The 18,265-nt window shown below is 38.7% G+C and overlaps 1 protein-coding gene across 2 annotated transcripts in view; it reads right to left on the reverse strand.

The window, feature by feature from the left end:
- sema4c (sema domain, immunoglobulin domain (Ig), transmembrane domain (TM) and short cytoplasmic domain, (semaphorin) 4C) overlaps positions 1-18,265 on the reverse strand; it is a 197,741-nt gene that overhangs the window by 6,711 nt on the left and 172,765 nt on the right. For both annotated transcript variants that reach the window (XM_020928284.2, XM_055161911.1), the window contains 5 exons: positions 16,054-16,198; positions 12,477-12,690; positions 3,687-3,802; positions 2,008-2,165; positions 120-211 (listed from right to left, as the gene is read on the reverse strand). In XM_020928284.2, coding sequence (XP_020783943.1) covers positions 120-211; positions 2,008-2,165; positions 3,687-3,802; positions 12,477-12,690; positions 16,054-16,198 — 725 coding nt within the window. The remainder of the gene's footprint in view (positions 1-119; positions 212-2,007; positions 2,166-3,686; positions 3,803-12,476; positions 12,691-16,053; positions 16,199-18,265) is intronic.

The raw sequence follows: 18,265 nt of genomic DNA on the forward strand, positions 1-18,265 counted from the left end.
TTCAATTTATTCAGCTCAATCTCAATGTATTCACTCAACACTCTTTTTGCTTTTGCAGTGAAGTGGCTTTCGCAATTCTCGAAGGGAGCCAGAGCACTGATGTGGCTGCTAATACTCACCAGGACTGGGGATAGACACAGGCTTATCGAACTTGGCTTTCCCTCGGCTAAACCTCTCCAGCATGAGGTCCTGGGACAGCGAAGAGGTGGATCTAAAGGGGAACACAAAGGATTTCAGAAATGCAGTCTCAAAACAGTAGCACGGGGCTAGCACAACAGTGTTGATACAAGTGGATGATAATGGTGCTTCAGACTGGCTCTTTCTGTTTCCATAGCAAACTGTTAAAATATGCTGTAGGTGCATTCAGTGTCTCTTGTTTCTACAATAGTGCTGTCATAACAGAAAATGTTCAAACTTGATTTCTAATAGGCTCTGTACTTGTTATGGACTGTGGTACGTGAGTTCCTTCAGTCGGTACTTGGACAGCCCTTCATTCACTATGTGAGTTTGCCTAATTAAGTGGTAGCTGTATTCACTTTTCTGCCCTCCTCTGGACAATTGTATGTTTAGAACTACAATGGAAAAGATGCAGTCCACTTTTAGACCTGGTTTAGCCTTAGATTATGCCTTGAATAGTCCTGATATGATATACATGACATAAATCTAGTGTTACTTGGTGTGAAAAGTTTGAGAGCTACTGTTTTAAAGTGTAATTTAACACAAAAAAATAGAAGTATTGTATTTTTTGGGTGACTTTGGGTGGTCCTGCGACTTATACTTATATGTTAAAATTTTCACACTGACTGCTGTGAGAGGGCGCTCTAGACTTATGTACTCCTGTACCACTGTCACTTCGCACTCTACTGCACATGTAGGCTGCAGAAGAAAGAGAAAGAGTCACTGTCCTGTCTGGTATCATGTCAGTTGATCGCACCATTACTTCTGTATCACTGTCTATTTAAAATTTAAACATAAAGACAACCGAAACCATCCTGTCGGGATTCAGAAAGGCCGGAATAATTCTAACTGGAACTGATGCTGAGTCTGACAACAGCTATGCAGGAGAGGAAGCGGCGCTCCGTTTACCTCCAGAGGTCGCGGAGTTGCTCATAAGTGACACCAAGGATGAAGAATTCAATGGATTTAGTGATTGGAGTGAGATGGAGAGTTTGGTAACCTGTTACACTGTTTATGCTCTAGTTATCTTAACTGTCCACATGTGATGTTAACAGCTTGTAGTTCTCTGTTCTGTTGTTATTACTATTACTTGCCTTTCAAGATGAAATGTTGGTTCCTGGTCTCTGATTTTATAAAAACTAATTTCCCCCAAAAAGTGTGACTTATAGTCCGGAGCAACTTATATATGTTTTTTTCTTCTTCATTAAGCATTTTTTGGCTGGTGTGACTTATACTCTGCAGCGACTTATAGTCTGAAAAATACTGTACTTTTCATATTACCAGGCGGTCTTATGCTAGTGTCTTTTTAAAATGTAACTATTCAGGGAAAGTCAAATTTTGTCCTGTTACATGTCATTTTTTTAGTATTAAATTTTGTAGTTTCATTACTAGTTTAAGTATCCATTCATATCTGATTTTCAATACTTTTAACAACCCTATTCTAAACAGCTAAAGATTTACAAGTTCATATCAATACAGTGAATGTGATACAGCACAGTGGCTTTAGCAAGGAAACAAAAGCAAGTCTGACAAAGTTATGATATATTTCTATTTTGGAGTTTGGCTGCGAGCATTTCACATTGTTCCTTTTTGGCATCTATGGTAGCTGGCTGTCATGAAAACATATACTTTTGTTTTGGAGAAGAAAATAAACAAAACAGTGATGTAACATGGTAGCACAGTGGATCTCCAAAGCTGTGTTAAGATCTGAACTTTTTCAATTGGATATATGTGATCATTTGAAAATACATCCTACTTTTGCACCATTACCAATAAGTTCCACCCCATAAAAAAAGAAATGAACGACATAGCATATGCCCCGGAGCTCACCCTCTGTGGAGGTCGATGCGGACACAGGCGCGCCCCTCACTGTCCCATGCACAGTAGGGGTCCCGGGCCAGCAGGCAGTCGGGCTGAGACTGATAACGACTGCAGTTAGCCAAGGGCAGCTGGAGCACCTCTGAACGCGATCCAATGTACAAATACTTCTACAGAAAAAAGCAAATATATAAGTTAAGAATTGATTGTTTTCAGTACCATTACGCTGGGGGTGTTCTACATGTATGTGAATGGTGGAATGTTCATTAGTTACCATGGTCACACAATGCACACATTAGCAAACACAGCCAAAAAGCTTATAGATCAACTCAAGAAAAAATAGTAAATGGATTTACACAGCACATCTGGAGTCTGTGATCCATACGAGGGTTCATGATCCTGTTTAGGTGTTTGATTTCCAACAAAAAAGGTGAGAGTGACTAACTGAAAAAACAAGAGGGACTTGTTGTCAGCTCACCTGTTGTAGTTCCAGCTAAGTCAGTTCTTTCTGGTCAGATTGTGTTAAAATAAAGCTCAGATTAAAGTCTAACAAGCCCCAGACAGAGTATACCCACAGTTAGCATCACATCCCCAGGGAAAGTTGATGACGTCAGCTGCAAAGGATCAAATTTGGTGTTTTTTTTTTATAGATTCTGCAGCATGATGAAATCACATTACCAGATGGGGACCAAGAGTATGACTTCCTGATTGCAAAAAGGTAAATACACAATTGTTGAAACTGATCATGTTTTTTAGTGACCAGACCATAGAACTTGCTATAGTACAACAAAAATCTATATTTTTACAATATACATTTTATCTGCCCACATCTGACGGCCTATAGAATGTTATGATGTCATATGAAACCCAGAAATTGATTAGCCATGTTTATACTGGATGCCCTTCCTGACCCAACTTTCTTTATTAATCAAATACTACCAAAGAAGTACACTAATACAGGTAAATATTGTCACTGAGAATTGAATGCACATTTGAAAGCTGATGTAAATTAGTTACACTGTTACTCTTTCTTTCTTTATATTTATATATTTGTTAATCTAAAAGCAATGAATTATCTGCTCGCTTCTGACCCCTTGTGGCTGAATGGATGGACTGAAGCACAAAGTATGTAATAATAAACTGACTTTTAGAAGTTCAATTTTATTTGAAAAGTTACAGAGCGTTTTGAGTCTGCATGACAAAAAGGGTATTAAGACAAAGGTTGACCGTTATATCTCTAAATACCAATGAACCACTGATGCAACCTCAAGGCAAGATTATGAAGGAGCTTTCCAAGGATGTAATCTGTATTAGTGATTCTCTGTGCTTACAAGAGAAGAATGAGGTTCAGAAAAGTGATAATTACTTGAAAATTGCATGGTTGAGTTGGCAGCAAATGTGATAAATCTTGCATTGGTTCTTAAAAATCCTAATGACACATAAAAAGGGAATATTTCGTCTTTATAATTAAATGTGCTTGTAATACAAAAGCAATAGACAAGGTTAATAGTGACATTTGCACTGAGGTAAGACTCTCTTCAAACTCAGCAGGCGTGCAAAGATGGTACAAATGTCCAAGGACTTGCAATAATAAAAGAAATGAGAAAAATCTAAGGAGTTGGAAATCAAATATGAGTGCATTAAGAAGTTTATGAGGCAGTGATTATGGTTATGAATATATAATTTGTTACCTTTGAATGGGAGATGGTGAGAGTGTCCACAGGCTGAGGTGTGTCAAAAAGTTGGATCTCCTCAATGACGTGAGCCTCTGAGTTTAAGACCACCACACGCTGTAGCCAACCTTCCGCTGTAGGACAAAAACATACAAGGGTTATTTCTCACTAATTTCAGAGCCTTCTGATCTTGATTAAAGCAGAACAAGTAGACACAGGATATACTTGATTTTAGTGCCAATACGGTGCAAATCTTTGAACTAGCTAATGCATTGTTGTCTGGTAGTTTTGGTAAGTATGCAAGTTTATTTTGTACAATTCGTACACAAAGTGTTTTACAGAATAGGAAAGACATTAAAATCCCAATAATCATCATGCAGAATAAAAAGCTTTCAGTCATCTGCACAGCTAAATAGAACCATTTGGAGCCTGGATTTAATCATTGTCAGAACAGAGGTCTGTCTCACATCTTCAGGAAAATTGTTCCAGATTTTAGCATAAAACTGAAACATTGATATTTAGTCCTGAATGTGGGCACCAGCAGGAAGCACATCTTCAGATGGTTCATATGACACTAACATGTCAGAGACGTACTTTGGCATTAGGCCATAGAGAGACTTGTACAAGCAAATCTGCTTTAAAGAACAAGTTTTATTAATGGGTTTCAGCTTCCTGTTACAGCAGACATTTTGATGACTTCAGAATATATGATATTTAGTTTGAAATTGTTAACTGCTATGGCAAGGTCATCATTTTTCACCATTCTGAAATTGAAATTAGGTCTTACTAGTTATTAGCTAGCAAATGATATTTTCTTTAATGCATATCTAAATCCATTCTGTTTTGAGTTCTTATCTGATGTTTGTTTAGTTTTTCCCTGAACAACCTGTGTAATCAGACCTAATATGACTGCATCTTCAGCTCTGGTTGAATCAGGTCTCTTTACAAAATCTCACATTTTAAAGGCTCTATTAACTACTTTGCATTGTCCCTACTCACCAGTTGCTTCAAATATTTATACTTTGTAAACAAATAATGCCGACCGAACAGCATTTCCCTTAAAAATTAATTACACACTCCCATATTCACAAACACACACCTGCGACCACAAAGAGCCCTTCAATTATTCACAATGCTATTACAACACACACACGCACATATTACACTTTGATGCTGCCTCTGCACAGTGATTTCCTTTGGCTCACCATCCTAAACCACCCTAATTGCACAAAAATATCAGACCAAAGTTGAGTCTTTAGCTAATTAATATGACATGCTCTCAAGCTGGGCTACACATGTTCAGGGGAAAACTACTGCTGAACTAAAATCAGCATCTTTGCTAGTCTTTGCCAGTGTTTTGCTTCAGCACAGCAGGTGAGAGCAGTAAGACCTGTAATGATGTTTGTTAGCTGCTAAAATAAGTGATGCTAGTGACTCGGAAATGGAATAAAGGGTTAATTAAAGCCATCCATCACACCTGCACTTCCTCTGCTATTGTGCAAAAACATCTGCCGCTCTAAAACATCCGATAACTGTTGTCATACCGTCTTGTGTTAAGTCTGGGGCTTTGAGGCCTGAATGATGAGGCATTGCTAGTAATAGTATTTAGAAATGTTATAATGGGGAGTTTATGGTAATCTCATTTGTATAAAGGTTCAACCAGCTGTGTGTACAATCTCTCAGTCTTCAAGGTAGAATCCATGGCAAGAATTAGTCAACTGGACAAAAGTTTCACAGCTCATCCAAGCTGCTTCTTCAGTTCTGGTCAAAATGCTGGTGGACACTTCCTTATATCTGCCTGAAGGGAGGAGCTAACTACACTGAAACTGTTCTGAAACTAACATCTTACTTGTTTACAGTTTCTGTTTTCTGTTTGGGCTACTAAGCTGCACTGAATGTGGAGTCATATTAGCATATAATTCAGGGCCAGGGAAGTGAAAGCATAGCAGCCGGTTTCACTTCATGGAAACAGTCTGACCTCACAGGATTAGGATTCGATCCTTGATCCTCAATCTCGGGAATCGTTAGCACGACTAGAGAAAGCACCAATTATGGTCCTGAATTTAAGTCTAATTTGAGTAACAGAGCTTCTGACACAGTAGTGCTTTCAGTTAGCATCAAACTCCAGGGAATGTTGACGATCAGACACAAAGTATCAATATCAGTATCAGTATCAGGCATAACTAACCAAATTTGAGCTTTTAACCATATGATGTGATATGATTTTGTTTCGTTCACAAATGTTTTAGTAACCTAGCATGTTAACAGTGCACTGTGTCACATTTCTGGTAGAGGGTCTGTCACCTGCTTGTCTCCATGGAGATGTTATTCCTTTGCCTTGAATGCTCCCTAGTATGGCATTAAACTTATTTATCTTGCATTTATTCAACTCCATGTGTTTTATTGCTCCAAATGCCTTGAAAAACAGACATTCTTATTGTGAACAGGGTTGCCTCTCCATAGATCTGACCACTAAATTGACCTGGTCTCTCCTGCTTGTCTCTATGGAGATAGATATGTTTAAATGCCAAATACCTGGTCACATAACTTTATAATAGTTTTTGATATTGCATTATCTACAAATCATTATCTAGAACCATCTAAAATAATAACTTATTCAGTTTTATGATGTCTCAAATTCCAGGCAAAGCAGCATTATCGTAGAGATAAGCAGGTGGTGGACTCTCCATTAGAAAGGTTCCATAATGCACCTTTAAGTCACCTTCACATTCACTCATAACATCAGCTCCTACATATTTTTAAAGTCCAGTCACCTTCACAAGTTGTGTTCAAATCACTGGGCTCACATTGCCACCATCACTATCCAGCTTAGCAAATATTTACTCAACACCAACCATGTGCAAAATTTAGTTTAGACAATTCTCATTATATTTTGGGGTATTGCACGCTATCAACAAACTACCACAAAAGCTCCATGACCCCAGGTAAACTATCTTCTCTTCCGTGTCGAAACTGGGAGCTGTTGCAGACATCATTGTTCTTTACGCATGGTGCTGGTAGTTGCAGAGGACACGTCGGCAGTGCTTTCATGTAGGGCAGAGTGAACTAGTTTGGCTCCGGAGCGGTTCCAGGCACAGCTGCTGGGGTCACCTTCATGTGGGTTTCAAAGTGTGTATCTATGAAATAATGAATCCTGCTGCTGACATGCGAATTCTTATGGGCACATCTCCATTAAGAGACCAGCGTGCATAATAGAGTGATGCTGGGTTTCTGCAGCTAAAATCCCACCACACTGAATAAAGTGAAAGAGCTGATGCACGTATATGTTCATTCTATATTCTAGCAACTATAGGTAACTTGTGAGGTGTCTGAGGATCAACCCAACCCAGAAGCGTTGAATTTTACATTTTACAGTTTTCATTTCATTCATTTTAATCCATTCTCCTGCCCTGGGATGGCAGAAGACAATGTAAAAAAAAAACAAAAAACTGTCCTACAAATAGGACAGCACAAAATGTTTGGTAAATTGAAGATAGTATTCCTATCTCCCTGTTCAATTGCTGTTAATTTTATAATATGCAAAAGTGTGAACCATAAGACATAATGTTGTTAGTCTGTCAGCATCTCCAAAAGTCTAAATGCTCTGTTCTAACTTGTGATGTCATGAAGTGGTTACCTTTTACATTTTGTTCAGTAGTCATTGGCAATTCCAACGCTGAATTATTCAAATGCAACTGATTCGAGTGAAGGTGTATGGAGCATAAAAACACAGAGCAGCACTTTCTGTATTACCACATGACATCACAAGGTGGAACAAAGCGTTTTTGGTTTGAGGGAAGAGCTCCGCTTCGATATGCAGGGTTTGTGTGTTAAACATGTGTGAATGAAACAAAACTCAACTGAAGGTATATTGATGTAGGCAGGCTGGTGCCACCTAGAGTCTCCGCTCAATTTCATTTCTCTCGACTAGGTCAGGAATCAGAATACACTAGACGGTTTGCAAGAAGCCCGGAAGTTGTAGACCGTGCACTGGTCAATCAGCAAAGAGCTGTGAAGGCATTTCATCAAACTCAAGCGCCTGTCTGGGTCCGTATTGTGGTACAGTGCAACAGTAAACAAAGCGGTCGAGATGGATGTAGATGAAGCCATACATTCTGTGCTGGCAACGATTCTCAAGATCAAGGATTTAAAGCTGGAACAAAGAGAATGTTTGGCGAATTTTATCAAGGGAAAAGACGTTATTGCCCTTCTTCCTATGGGATTTGGGAAAAGCTTAATATACCAGTTAGCCCTGTTAGCGGCGCATTACATATATCACAACCAGATAGCAGCGATTGGTTAAATAAAAAAAGTACCCGCCTACCGTCGATGAATGAATCTTAATGCAAGGTCAGACGGTTTCCACGAAGTGAAACAGGCTGACAAATCAGGCTAACATTGATAAGGACCCAAAGAAAATATTATAATATGGGTTCCTTATACAATACTTGGTTTATAAATACACTTTACTTGGTTTTTAAATACTACTTTACACTAGTTTGATAATGCATTATTTTACTAATCATTATCTACAACACTGAACGCCTAAGACTAACCCTCACACATGTGGCATTGCTTCAAATGTCTTTTTTTCACAGAGCTAGCATTTAAGAATACCCAGCCTTACTGTTATCCACTCTGTCACGGTCTTAACTAATACAAAATATCAGCTACCTCATCCCATAGCTGCCAGAATAAATTTCAGCGGCATGCTAACCCCCAACAAGTCTAATGAAATTAACAAAGTTACTCAAGTTAATTGAACAGATTGATTTTAATTATTTAGCCCCACTTTGAATGGCCAACATGACCGCCACTCCTCAAGTCAAACACCAATGGCAGCTAATCCTTCAATCCTTTATATTCACAAAACCAGCTTCGACAGGCACTCCCACCCTTCTCTCTCTTCTCTCACATCAGCTGTCAGTACGCCACAGCTAATAGCTAATCAAGCCTGGAGCCCAATTGGCACTACGCGCTCCCGTCTGCCAATAAGGGCCCCTGTTGAGTTTGGGCCGTGAAGCGCAACCAACCCGGGGATGACTGCGCTTGGCTAGACTCGCATGTGTGCATATCAATTTGTACGTGCATGTTTTTGGCGTGTGCGTGGGGTTGTGTTAACACTAGGAGGTTGCATTGTGGACTTGTGTGTGCGTGCGTGAGTGTCTGGCTAGCGAGCGAGAGACCCCCATTCTTGCAGTTGTCGCGCTGTCAGTTGCCACGGAATCGGTGTGTGAGAGCGCGGTGATCTGAATTGTAAGTAGTTCAAGTCTCGCTATTCATGAGGCAGCCCGCATTTAAATTCGCTGGAATCCACTGTCAGATCGCTGTTATTCGGGATTAGGGACAAGCCAGCACACACGGACTGCAGATCTGTGCCCAAATAGGACACCTGCGAAGCCAGTGGCCACCGAGCAGTAGAGATATTAATTAAGCATATGGAGATTTGCCTTTGAAGCGTGAAGAAGGATATTAGCATGTAAAATACGAGGTTTTCAAATGGTGGGCAGGGATCTACAAGCTAGGGTAGATGGTGAATATAGATTAATAGCATGCTAAGAAGGCTGTATAAACACTGATCAGACACAGCAATATGACCACCTGTCTCAGAGTCAAAGCACTTATGGTAAACCAATGGAGCTTTTAAGGTGCAAAATTCTGGCTGGAATTCACTAAACTGTAATAGTGTGATTCAAGTATTCACCAGTCGTGACCTAGTATTTAAAGGGGGGCCTATATTACGCAATTTTCTGATCAGTGATGTACCGTATTTTTCGGACTATAAGTCACACTTTTTTTCATGGTTTGGGTGGTCCTGCGACTTATACTCTGGTGCGACTTATACATTAAAAATTTCACACTGACAGCCACAAGAGGGCGCTCTAGGTTTGTGTGCTACTCCTATTACTCTTACACCACTGTCACTTCTCCCTTTACTGCGCATGTCTCCTGCAGAAAAAGCCACTGTCCTGCTGCAAGTAGTGAAATATTCAGGCGAAAATGGTAATTGAGCAGCAGAAAGAAAGTTCGGAGTGAGCGAAAAACTTGTAAGGGACTGGCGGAAAGCGGGTATGGAGAGCACAGCTTCACTGCAACCCAGAGGATGCGCCATGCAGCTTTCCTGGAAGTCACTGGATGGATCGACAAAGCCTGGACTTCAGTGACAACGGAAACCATCCTGTCGGGATTCAGAAAGGCCGTAATAATTCTAACAGGAACTGATGCTGAGTCTGTCAACTGCTACACAGAAGATATTCAATGGATTTTGTGATTTGGAGTGAGATGGAGAGTTTGGTAAACTTGTTATGTTGTTTATGATCTAGTTATCTGAATAACTGTTCATATGTTACATTAACAGCCTGTTGTTCTATGTTCTATTTTTATAACTATAACTTTGCCTTTCAAGATGAAATGACGGTTCCTGGTCTCTGATTTTATAAAATAAATTTCCCTTTTATAGTCCGGTGCGACTTATATATGTTTTTTTCTTCTTCATTACTAATTTTTTGGCTGGTGCAACTCATACTCTGGAGCGATTTATAGTCTGAAAAATACAGTAATGTTGTGTCCTCATCACAAACATACCTGGAGTTGTGTTTTGTTTCATTCATACATTTTTTACGTAGAAATCCTGCATATTTAGACTGAGTTATTCTCTCAAAATGAAAACACTCTTCTCCACTCTTGTGATGTCATGTGGTAATACAGAAAGTGCTCCGCAGATCTGAAATTGCTAATCTCTATTGAACAAAAAGTAAAAGACAGCTGTTAACTTGAAAACTACTGCTTCATAACATCACAGAGCATTTTGAGCTTTAGAGAATAATGCAGGATTACCCAAACATGTGTGAATAAAACAAAGCACAACTCCAGGTATGTTTTTGAAGATTCTAACGTGGCTTAAAGCTCAATAAGCGTAATGATACTGTCTGGAAACAGCTAGCAGATTTCCCAAAATAACTTTCTTTTAGCTCCGCCCACTTAATCCCTCCTTTCACTCTGATGTTGAACCGTGGTAGAAAAACAAGTCTGGAATAGCCACAGACACTTACTTCCCCGTGGTTCTCATCCAACAACGTGTCGAACTGAACAAAATTGAGTGGCCCTGGCAGTTGTTTCCATATGGTTCTCATCCAACAAAATGCCTTTTAAATATAGGTAATATCAATCAGTCTCATGCACTTTTTGAAACTTTTCTAACCCGTCTTCAAACCAACATAGTTTAACCCAACTTGGACAAAATATTTAATTGCTAACTGGCTGTATTGGTACAAATAAATAACTCGTACTAAATGATAAAACCAAACATAAACGAATAAATCTCCGTAAGCTATTCCCCTTTCCTGTGCCAATAGTTAGTGAGCAGATATATTAATTAAACTGTGCATATGTAGGTGTTTCCTTTGATGCATGGAGATGGATATCAGCATGCAAATCAAGTCCGTAATTGAATAGACTCTCGAGCCTGGCCAGCTGGCGCGTTGCTCGGTGCCACCTTGGCTAATGTACCTACCTGTCTCAGTCTGCTGCCGTGCCCCAAAAGCACTCAGCTCTCCAGGAAGTCCTACACAACAACTCCCCAGTGTACACAACTACACACAACTACACACAAGTACTACACACAGGTACACACCGACACACACGCGGCGAGGGAATAGAGAAATGTGGGACAACAGGCGCTATCCTTGAATATACTGCTCGCCGCAATGTCAAGAGTACAGCATAGTACAGAGGTGGGAGGAAAAGGGGACAGCTCATATAGTGGTATACGGCGGAGCGGAGATGTCCCTGCCAGAAAAAAAAACAAAAACCTGTGTGCTAGGCTATTTTTGTTCGCGTAAAAAGTAATTTATTTTAACGTGATGTTATTATTATTTTAGGAAGTTGCTATTTTTGATTTAAGCTTTCAAATTAGCACCTTGTCTGGGCTAAATTATATAACTGTATGCAACCAAATCATCAACAAATTTAAGTTGGCAAGATTAATAGAAATTTAATTAAAGGAGTAATTCAGATGAAAGCTATTGGCAAATCACAAACTCAGCAATATTTTACAATTTGATCTGCAAACAACTTAATATCATGTCTTATTATGCATAAAATGTGCTAATCTTTTAGTTTAGACCTTGGCAAGCCTGTTCTGAAATGCATAGAATTCTAGTATTAGTTTAGCAGTTCAATTTCATTCTCAAATGTTAATGCTCCTGGTTTCGTAAAGACAAAATTCTAGTAATGAAAACTCAAACTGCAAATCTAATCACAATCACAATTTATGTATTAAAACAAAACAAAAAACTCAATTATTTAGCCCAAGAATAGACCACTAATTATTTAAAGGTGCTATATTACACAAAATTGATTCATGTAAGCTTTAAGACATGTTAGAATGTTGTTACCTCCTCAAAAACATACCTGCAGTTGTGTTTTGTTTCATTCACACGTACTTGACTAATCCTTCATCATTATTCTGTTATCTCACAAAGCTGCAATGTCATGTGTTGGTAGTTTTCAAATTAACAGTTACTTTTTTACTTTTAGTTCAGTAGAGATTAACAATCAATCCAAATTATTCTGAAGGTGTATGACGTTTAAAAACACAGTGCAGCACTTCTTGTATTGCCGCATGACACCACAAGTTGGAACAGGGTGTTTTCTGTTTGAGAGAAGAACTCCTAAGTCTGCAGGGTTTTTGTGTTCAAAAATATAACGTAATATAGGTACTTTAAGTTTAGGTGGTGAGATCTGAATTCTATGGGCAAAGTAAGGTAAACATATTTAACACTTGAAACATTGGATAATGAGTAGTACCTGTTCCAATGAAGAGCATATTGTACGCCCGCTGGTCCAGAGCATTGACCCGGTCCACTGCCAGTTTGGTGAAGTTAACTCCCTTTGTGAGCAGTAGGGGGCGTGCTAGAGCCTTATCCTCCATAAGTGGGTGCTTCTTGGCAAAGTTGAGCGTAGCGTCTGGCAGCTGCAGTGAACTGTTGAAGCCATTCTCCCGGTCTGAGTTTGTGATACACTATAAACACAGAGTAGAAGGAGAGTGACAAGGCTGTTAAAAATGCATGAATGGAGGTAGATAGCAGGAGCAGTTTGGGCATTGACAAAGATCATTGGCTTTTGGATTGGTTCCCCTCATCACCCCTTCCTGCTTTTCACCACTCACTCTAACTTTGGTTTGTTTAAGTTTGTTTTTTTTCTCTCAACAATGAATGACATGGTAGTTAAAAATGAATGGAAGATAGTATAAGACAGGAATGAAAAGAGTTTGAAGAACTTGGACGCACTCTGGCAACTTTAGTTTGATCTATGTCCGCCTCCAACTTGTTTCCATGGAAATATTACAGTTTGCTTGAAATATTTTAAAGTATAACATTAAAGGTCCCATTATTCAGAGCTTTAAGACATGTTATAATGTTGTTACCTCCTCAAAAACACATGGAATTGTGTTTTGTTTCATTCACACATGTTTAAGAAATACTTTATTATTAGTCCGTCAACACCTTCAAACCTGAAAATGCTTGGTTCCACCATAAGATGCCAGAGGTAGTTTTACAAGTTAACAGCTACTTTTTTAATTTAGTAGACATGGGCAATTGCTGAAATCATCCAGATGATTCTAGTGAAGGCGTATGGAGTTTAAAAACACAAAGGAGCACTTCTTGTATTACTACATGACATCATAAGGTGGAAAAGAGTGTTTTTTTGTTTGAGAGAAGAACTCAGCCTCCGTTGGTGTGAATGAAACAAAAAACAACTCCAGGTGTGTTTTTGATGAGGAAAGATTATAACACAGATCAGGAAATAGCTTAATTTAGACCCTTTAAAGTATTTATTTGAAGGGAAAATGTAAAAACAATAAAAGTACAGATGTTGCACAGCAGATTATAGCTAAATATCTAGTTTCCATCTGACTTTCTTGTCTCCATGGAAATAGCTATGTTTAACACCATGCTGTGATATGTTATAGAGAAAACGATTCCCATAGAGACATTACATAGTGAAGAAAAGTTACATAGCACGCCTTTAACGCCACAATATTCTATGACTCATTTCATTTCTTGGATGGCATTGAATAAAGACATGACTGTTAAAATAAAAAGGAGCCAGGACACAGCTGGGCTTTGGCTGAGATCAGTGACTTTAGTTTGATTCCTCCCACCACCTCTACCTGCTGCTCTCTCTCTCTCTCTCTCCATCCCTTGCTTTCTCTCTTTCCTGTCTCTTTTTTCTTTGCATTTTGGATCCGGGCTTTTTGTTTGGTGCCAACTTCAATTGTTCCCCACCTCTAACACTTCCCTGTGCCACCCATTGCCGGTTGTCTTTGCCAAATCCTGCCTCCTGATGCACGGCAGCGCAGGTGCATGCAAATCTAAAATGGTAATCTTGCACAATTAGAAAAGCATTTTCATTTTGTCCTCGTTCAGTCGAGAGGCAGATTACACTGTGAATTTTAGAGAGCGCAACTTTACTTTGGAGTGCTTTGGGACTTGTTTGAAAAATCATAATACAAACTAGTCTGAAAAGAAATTATTAGTTGATGATACATTCGAGCAACTGTGCCCTACTTCTACAGTACTATACACATAACATTTAATGGATTTACAGCTAAAGCAGAGACTCTGAAATGGTGGGTTTTGAGAGAAACTAGGTCAAGAGATGTTTCAATGCGCAAAGAGAAAAGTTTTGTTCAGGGAGGGCATCTGGTTTAATTCCTATGATAAAAATGTCTCAATCACTACACATCGAGGTTCCATGGGGGTTTGCAAATTAAGACATTAAAATATGGAAAATATGCATCCACAACAAATTGTATCATCTCTCAGAAAACTCTTTAGAAAAATGCCTGCAAAAAATATTCAATTTAGCCCATAATAACCTAATTATATCAGCAGGGAACCACGTATTTATGACGTTTTACATGCCTATTTTTTTCTCCATGAACGCTGCTACATTACTGTTAATCATATATTCAGTTCATCATAAAGCATAAAAAATAAGAAAATAATAAGATGAGGTACCGCTTTATAATATCTGCACATTATTTAGCCTTAAAGGTGCACTATGTTAGTCAGGCTGGTGCCACCTAGTGTCTCTGCTCAATTTAATTTCTCTCCAGCTACTACGTCAGGAATCAGAATACACTAGACAGTTTGCAAGAACCCCAGAAGTTGTAGACCGCGCACCGGCCAATCAGTGAAGAGCTGAACCAACCTAAGTTGCGATAGCTGCATACGCTATCCTCTTTTGGACTTCCTTTGTCAAATACAAACTTCTCATTTTTAATTGCACCTTTAATTCACAAGTTCACCAGAAATGACAATGATCCTTGAGCAAACAAATCCTAATGCTGCGAGGTCAGACGATTTCTACAACGTGAAACCGGTTGATGAGCACTACGTAACATTTCTGGGGAAGCCCTCTTCATACTTGTCTCCAATTTATGTTATTGCTTTGCCTGGAATATTCCACAGTGTGGCATTATATAATGTCTATCTTGCAATCAGTCAATTATGGGTGTTCATATTGTTTAAACATGATTTCTTAGTGTGAGAAGAGTTGTCCCTCCACAGATTCTGACCTAGTAAAGTCATCTGCTTGTCTTCATGGAGTGAATTTAATGCCACAGTGTAGAACATTCCAGAGACAATTCACAATCTCCATGGAGACAAGTAGCCTAATAAAGCGTACTTAATTCATCATGAGCAAATATTTTATTAAGAATTATTCAGGCCAGGGTTAGGAGTCATGGTTAGGGTATAAATGAAGTAGTTACTAAGCCTGAGTCAATCTTACCACTATTGTTCACTGTGATTTCTTTGAAGTCTTTGCTCATGTTTTATTAAAGGGTCATTATTACTCTGTTTTTGATCTATGTTACAAAGCTGTTTCCTCATCAAAAACATACCCAGTGTTACATTTTGTTTCATTCACTCAAGTTTAACACAAAAAACCCTGCACATTTAAGCTGCGTTCTTCTCTCAAACAGAAAACACTCTGTGATGTCATGTAATAACACAGGAAGTGCTCCATACACCTTGACTACAATCATTTGGATAATTCTAGCCTTAGACATGCCAATCTCTACTGCATTTAGGTTAAAAGGTAGCTGTTGACTTTAAAACTACTTCTTCATGACATCACAAAGTGGAATAGAACATTTTGAGCTTTGGAGATGTAGACAGACTAATAATAAAGTGTTACTCAAACATGTATAAATAAAACAAAACATAACTCCGGGTATGTTTTGAGGAAGCAACAACATTCTAAAGAGTAAATTTTACGTAATATATGCCCTTTAAAGCAAAAAAAATAAAATAAAAATAAAACAAAACAATAGAAAAAATAGAAAGAATAGTTATAATGTGTTTCAGCATCTCACCGATCCAGGACGTGGGTTGGGTACAGCACCAGTGTAGCGCCCCCACCTCTGCGACGCCTCCCTGTATTCCTTATAAGACCCTTCGAAAACCTTCTTCACATCATTAATCTGATACTGGCACACGGCGGACACATCCACATCACCCCTGCGGCAAGAAAACAAGGCGTATTAGTCATTTGAATGGTTATATAATATCACTGTACATCCACGCATATGGTACACATGCTAAATTACGCATCACATATGAATTCTCAAAGGCTCGGGGCTGTTCACTTATCCTCTCTGATGACATGGGCTCTTGCAGGATGCTGATACAAATCTATTATAGCCACAAATCAGGAAATTCACTTTGATTTAATGGCTACTTTGGGAGCTGGAGAGGTTTTTTCAAGTAGGAGTGAAATTAAGTATTGATGTGTGACTCAAAGGCGTGATTAAGCCACATACTTTTTAGCTTTTAGCAGTGGAATAAATTCAATAAAAACTTGCTCCAAGGAAAGACATGTTATTTTTTAATTACTGACTAAGTAAACACTAAATGGCTTGAGAAATGACATTGGACCCCGAGTTTCAGATGAAGAGTCACTATGCATTTACTGTGACTGGCGGTTTAAATGTTATATTTGAATATTTCTGTTTAAAATTCTGTTTAAGTTACTCCTCAAGATATCGGCTATTTTCCTTTTATGCATATGTCTCAACTTGTATTTTTAAATCAAACTACTGAATTTCAAACAGCTCTTAGATTTAACTTCAAGGCGCTTTATGTAACTTTTCTGGTGGAGGGTCTGTCACTTCAGTCTCCACAGTATGGAATTAAACCGTATAGAGCCATGGAAGCATGTACTAGTAGTGTTATGGATCAGATCTGTGGAGAGGCGAACCGACTCAAAGTAAAGGAGTCAGTTAGGTCAAGGCTAACAGACTTTAACTACATAAACTAAAATGACGTACACGCTTGGAGATATGTAATACTTTTTAAAAATAAAATCTGAAATAAAATAAAAAAAACATGAAATGTATAAATATTTAACGACCCACGCTTGAGATCAAAACTAATGAAATTATTTGTTTACATGTGTTGATGCTTTAAATTCACTTCTTGACGCGATAAAATGTCAATTTGTCTCCGAGCAGTAAGCATACACAGAAAAGGTCGAGTCTACTCATTTATACAGCTCGTCTTCATTCGTGGAAAGCTCTTTACAGAAAACATTACTGATCTTAGCTGTTTCATAAGACTCACGTCAAAAGGGACAGGGACAGCGCCATGCCGGGTTTAAAGTCACTCTATTCAGCAGGATTATTGCTTCGACTGCCACCATCATTTACATAATGTCCAATTATCTTAATGCGATCTCTATCAAAGCCCGGAGGTTTTAAGGAGTCCCCGGTGAGTCGTGAGGAGAAAAGACAGGGTTTTAAAGAAGACTATGGGAACTGTGACTGGAGAAACAGGTTCAAAGCAGCTTGACTTTAGTGATGTGATATCTGAGAGAGGAGCACAATGGACTCACATCAAAGGGCATCGCCTCCAGACACTGAACTTTTAAAACCGAAAACCTTACCAACCTTACACCTGGTACTAAACCATGTGTCCTTACTGAGAACATGTTCACTTCAACAGAAAATTTAAAGATGTGCTGAGTAACTTTTCTGGTGGAATGTCCGTCAAATGATTTTCTCTGTGGAGATGTTATTGCTTTGTCTGGAATGTTTCACAGGATGGCCTTAATCCTTCAGGGAGACCAAACTAGGCCAAGTTACAAGTCAGATCTGTAGAGAGGAAACCTGCTCACAGATAGAGCACCTGTTTTTCCAGGTTTTCCAGAAGGCACAAGATGCTGCAAAAGTAGCGCCGCATCTTCACTTTTTATTCCACGTTTAAAGGGTAACGCAAAAGTGTGTGGAATTCAACTGGGTATGCAAACAATGTCACCGTCTAAACAAAAGGCACTTCCGATAAAATATTTTGTCGTTTTTACCAGCAAGCGTTCTAGTGTAAACAGGCCCTTATTTCTGGGTTTGGTTTAGTCCCTCTTTATTATGGCTTGGTGATGACAAAAATATCAGTCACAATTTTTCCCTCATATCTATGGCAAGTTTAGATTTGATTTAATTTTGTCAAATGAAAACAAATAAAAATGGTTTTCGGTATTAATTTTCTGAAGTATATCAAACATGCATTTAAGATCCAAACAGACTGACAATT

The sequence above is a fragment of the Boleophthalmus pectinirostris genome, unplaced genomic scaffold, assembly GCF_026225935.1.
Source record: "Boleophthalmus pectinirostris isolate CB_2022bp ecotype Guang Dong unplaced genomic scaffold, ASM2622593v1 HiC_scaffold_4, whole genome shotgun sequence".
Taxonomy (NCBI): Eukaryota; Metazoa; Chordata; class Actinopteri; order Gobiiformes; family Gobiidae; genus Boleophthalmus; species Boleophthalmus pectinirostris.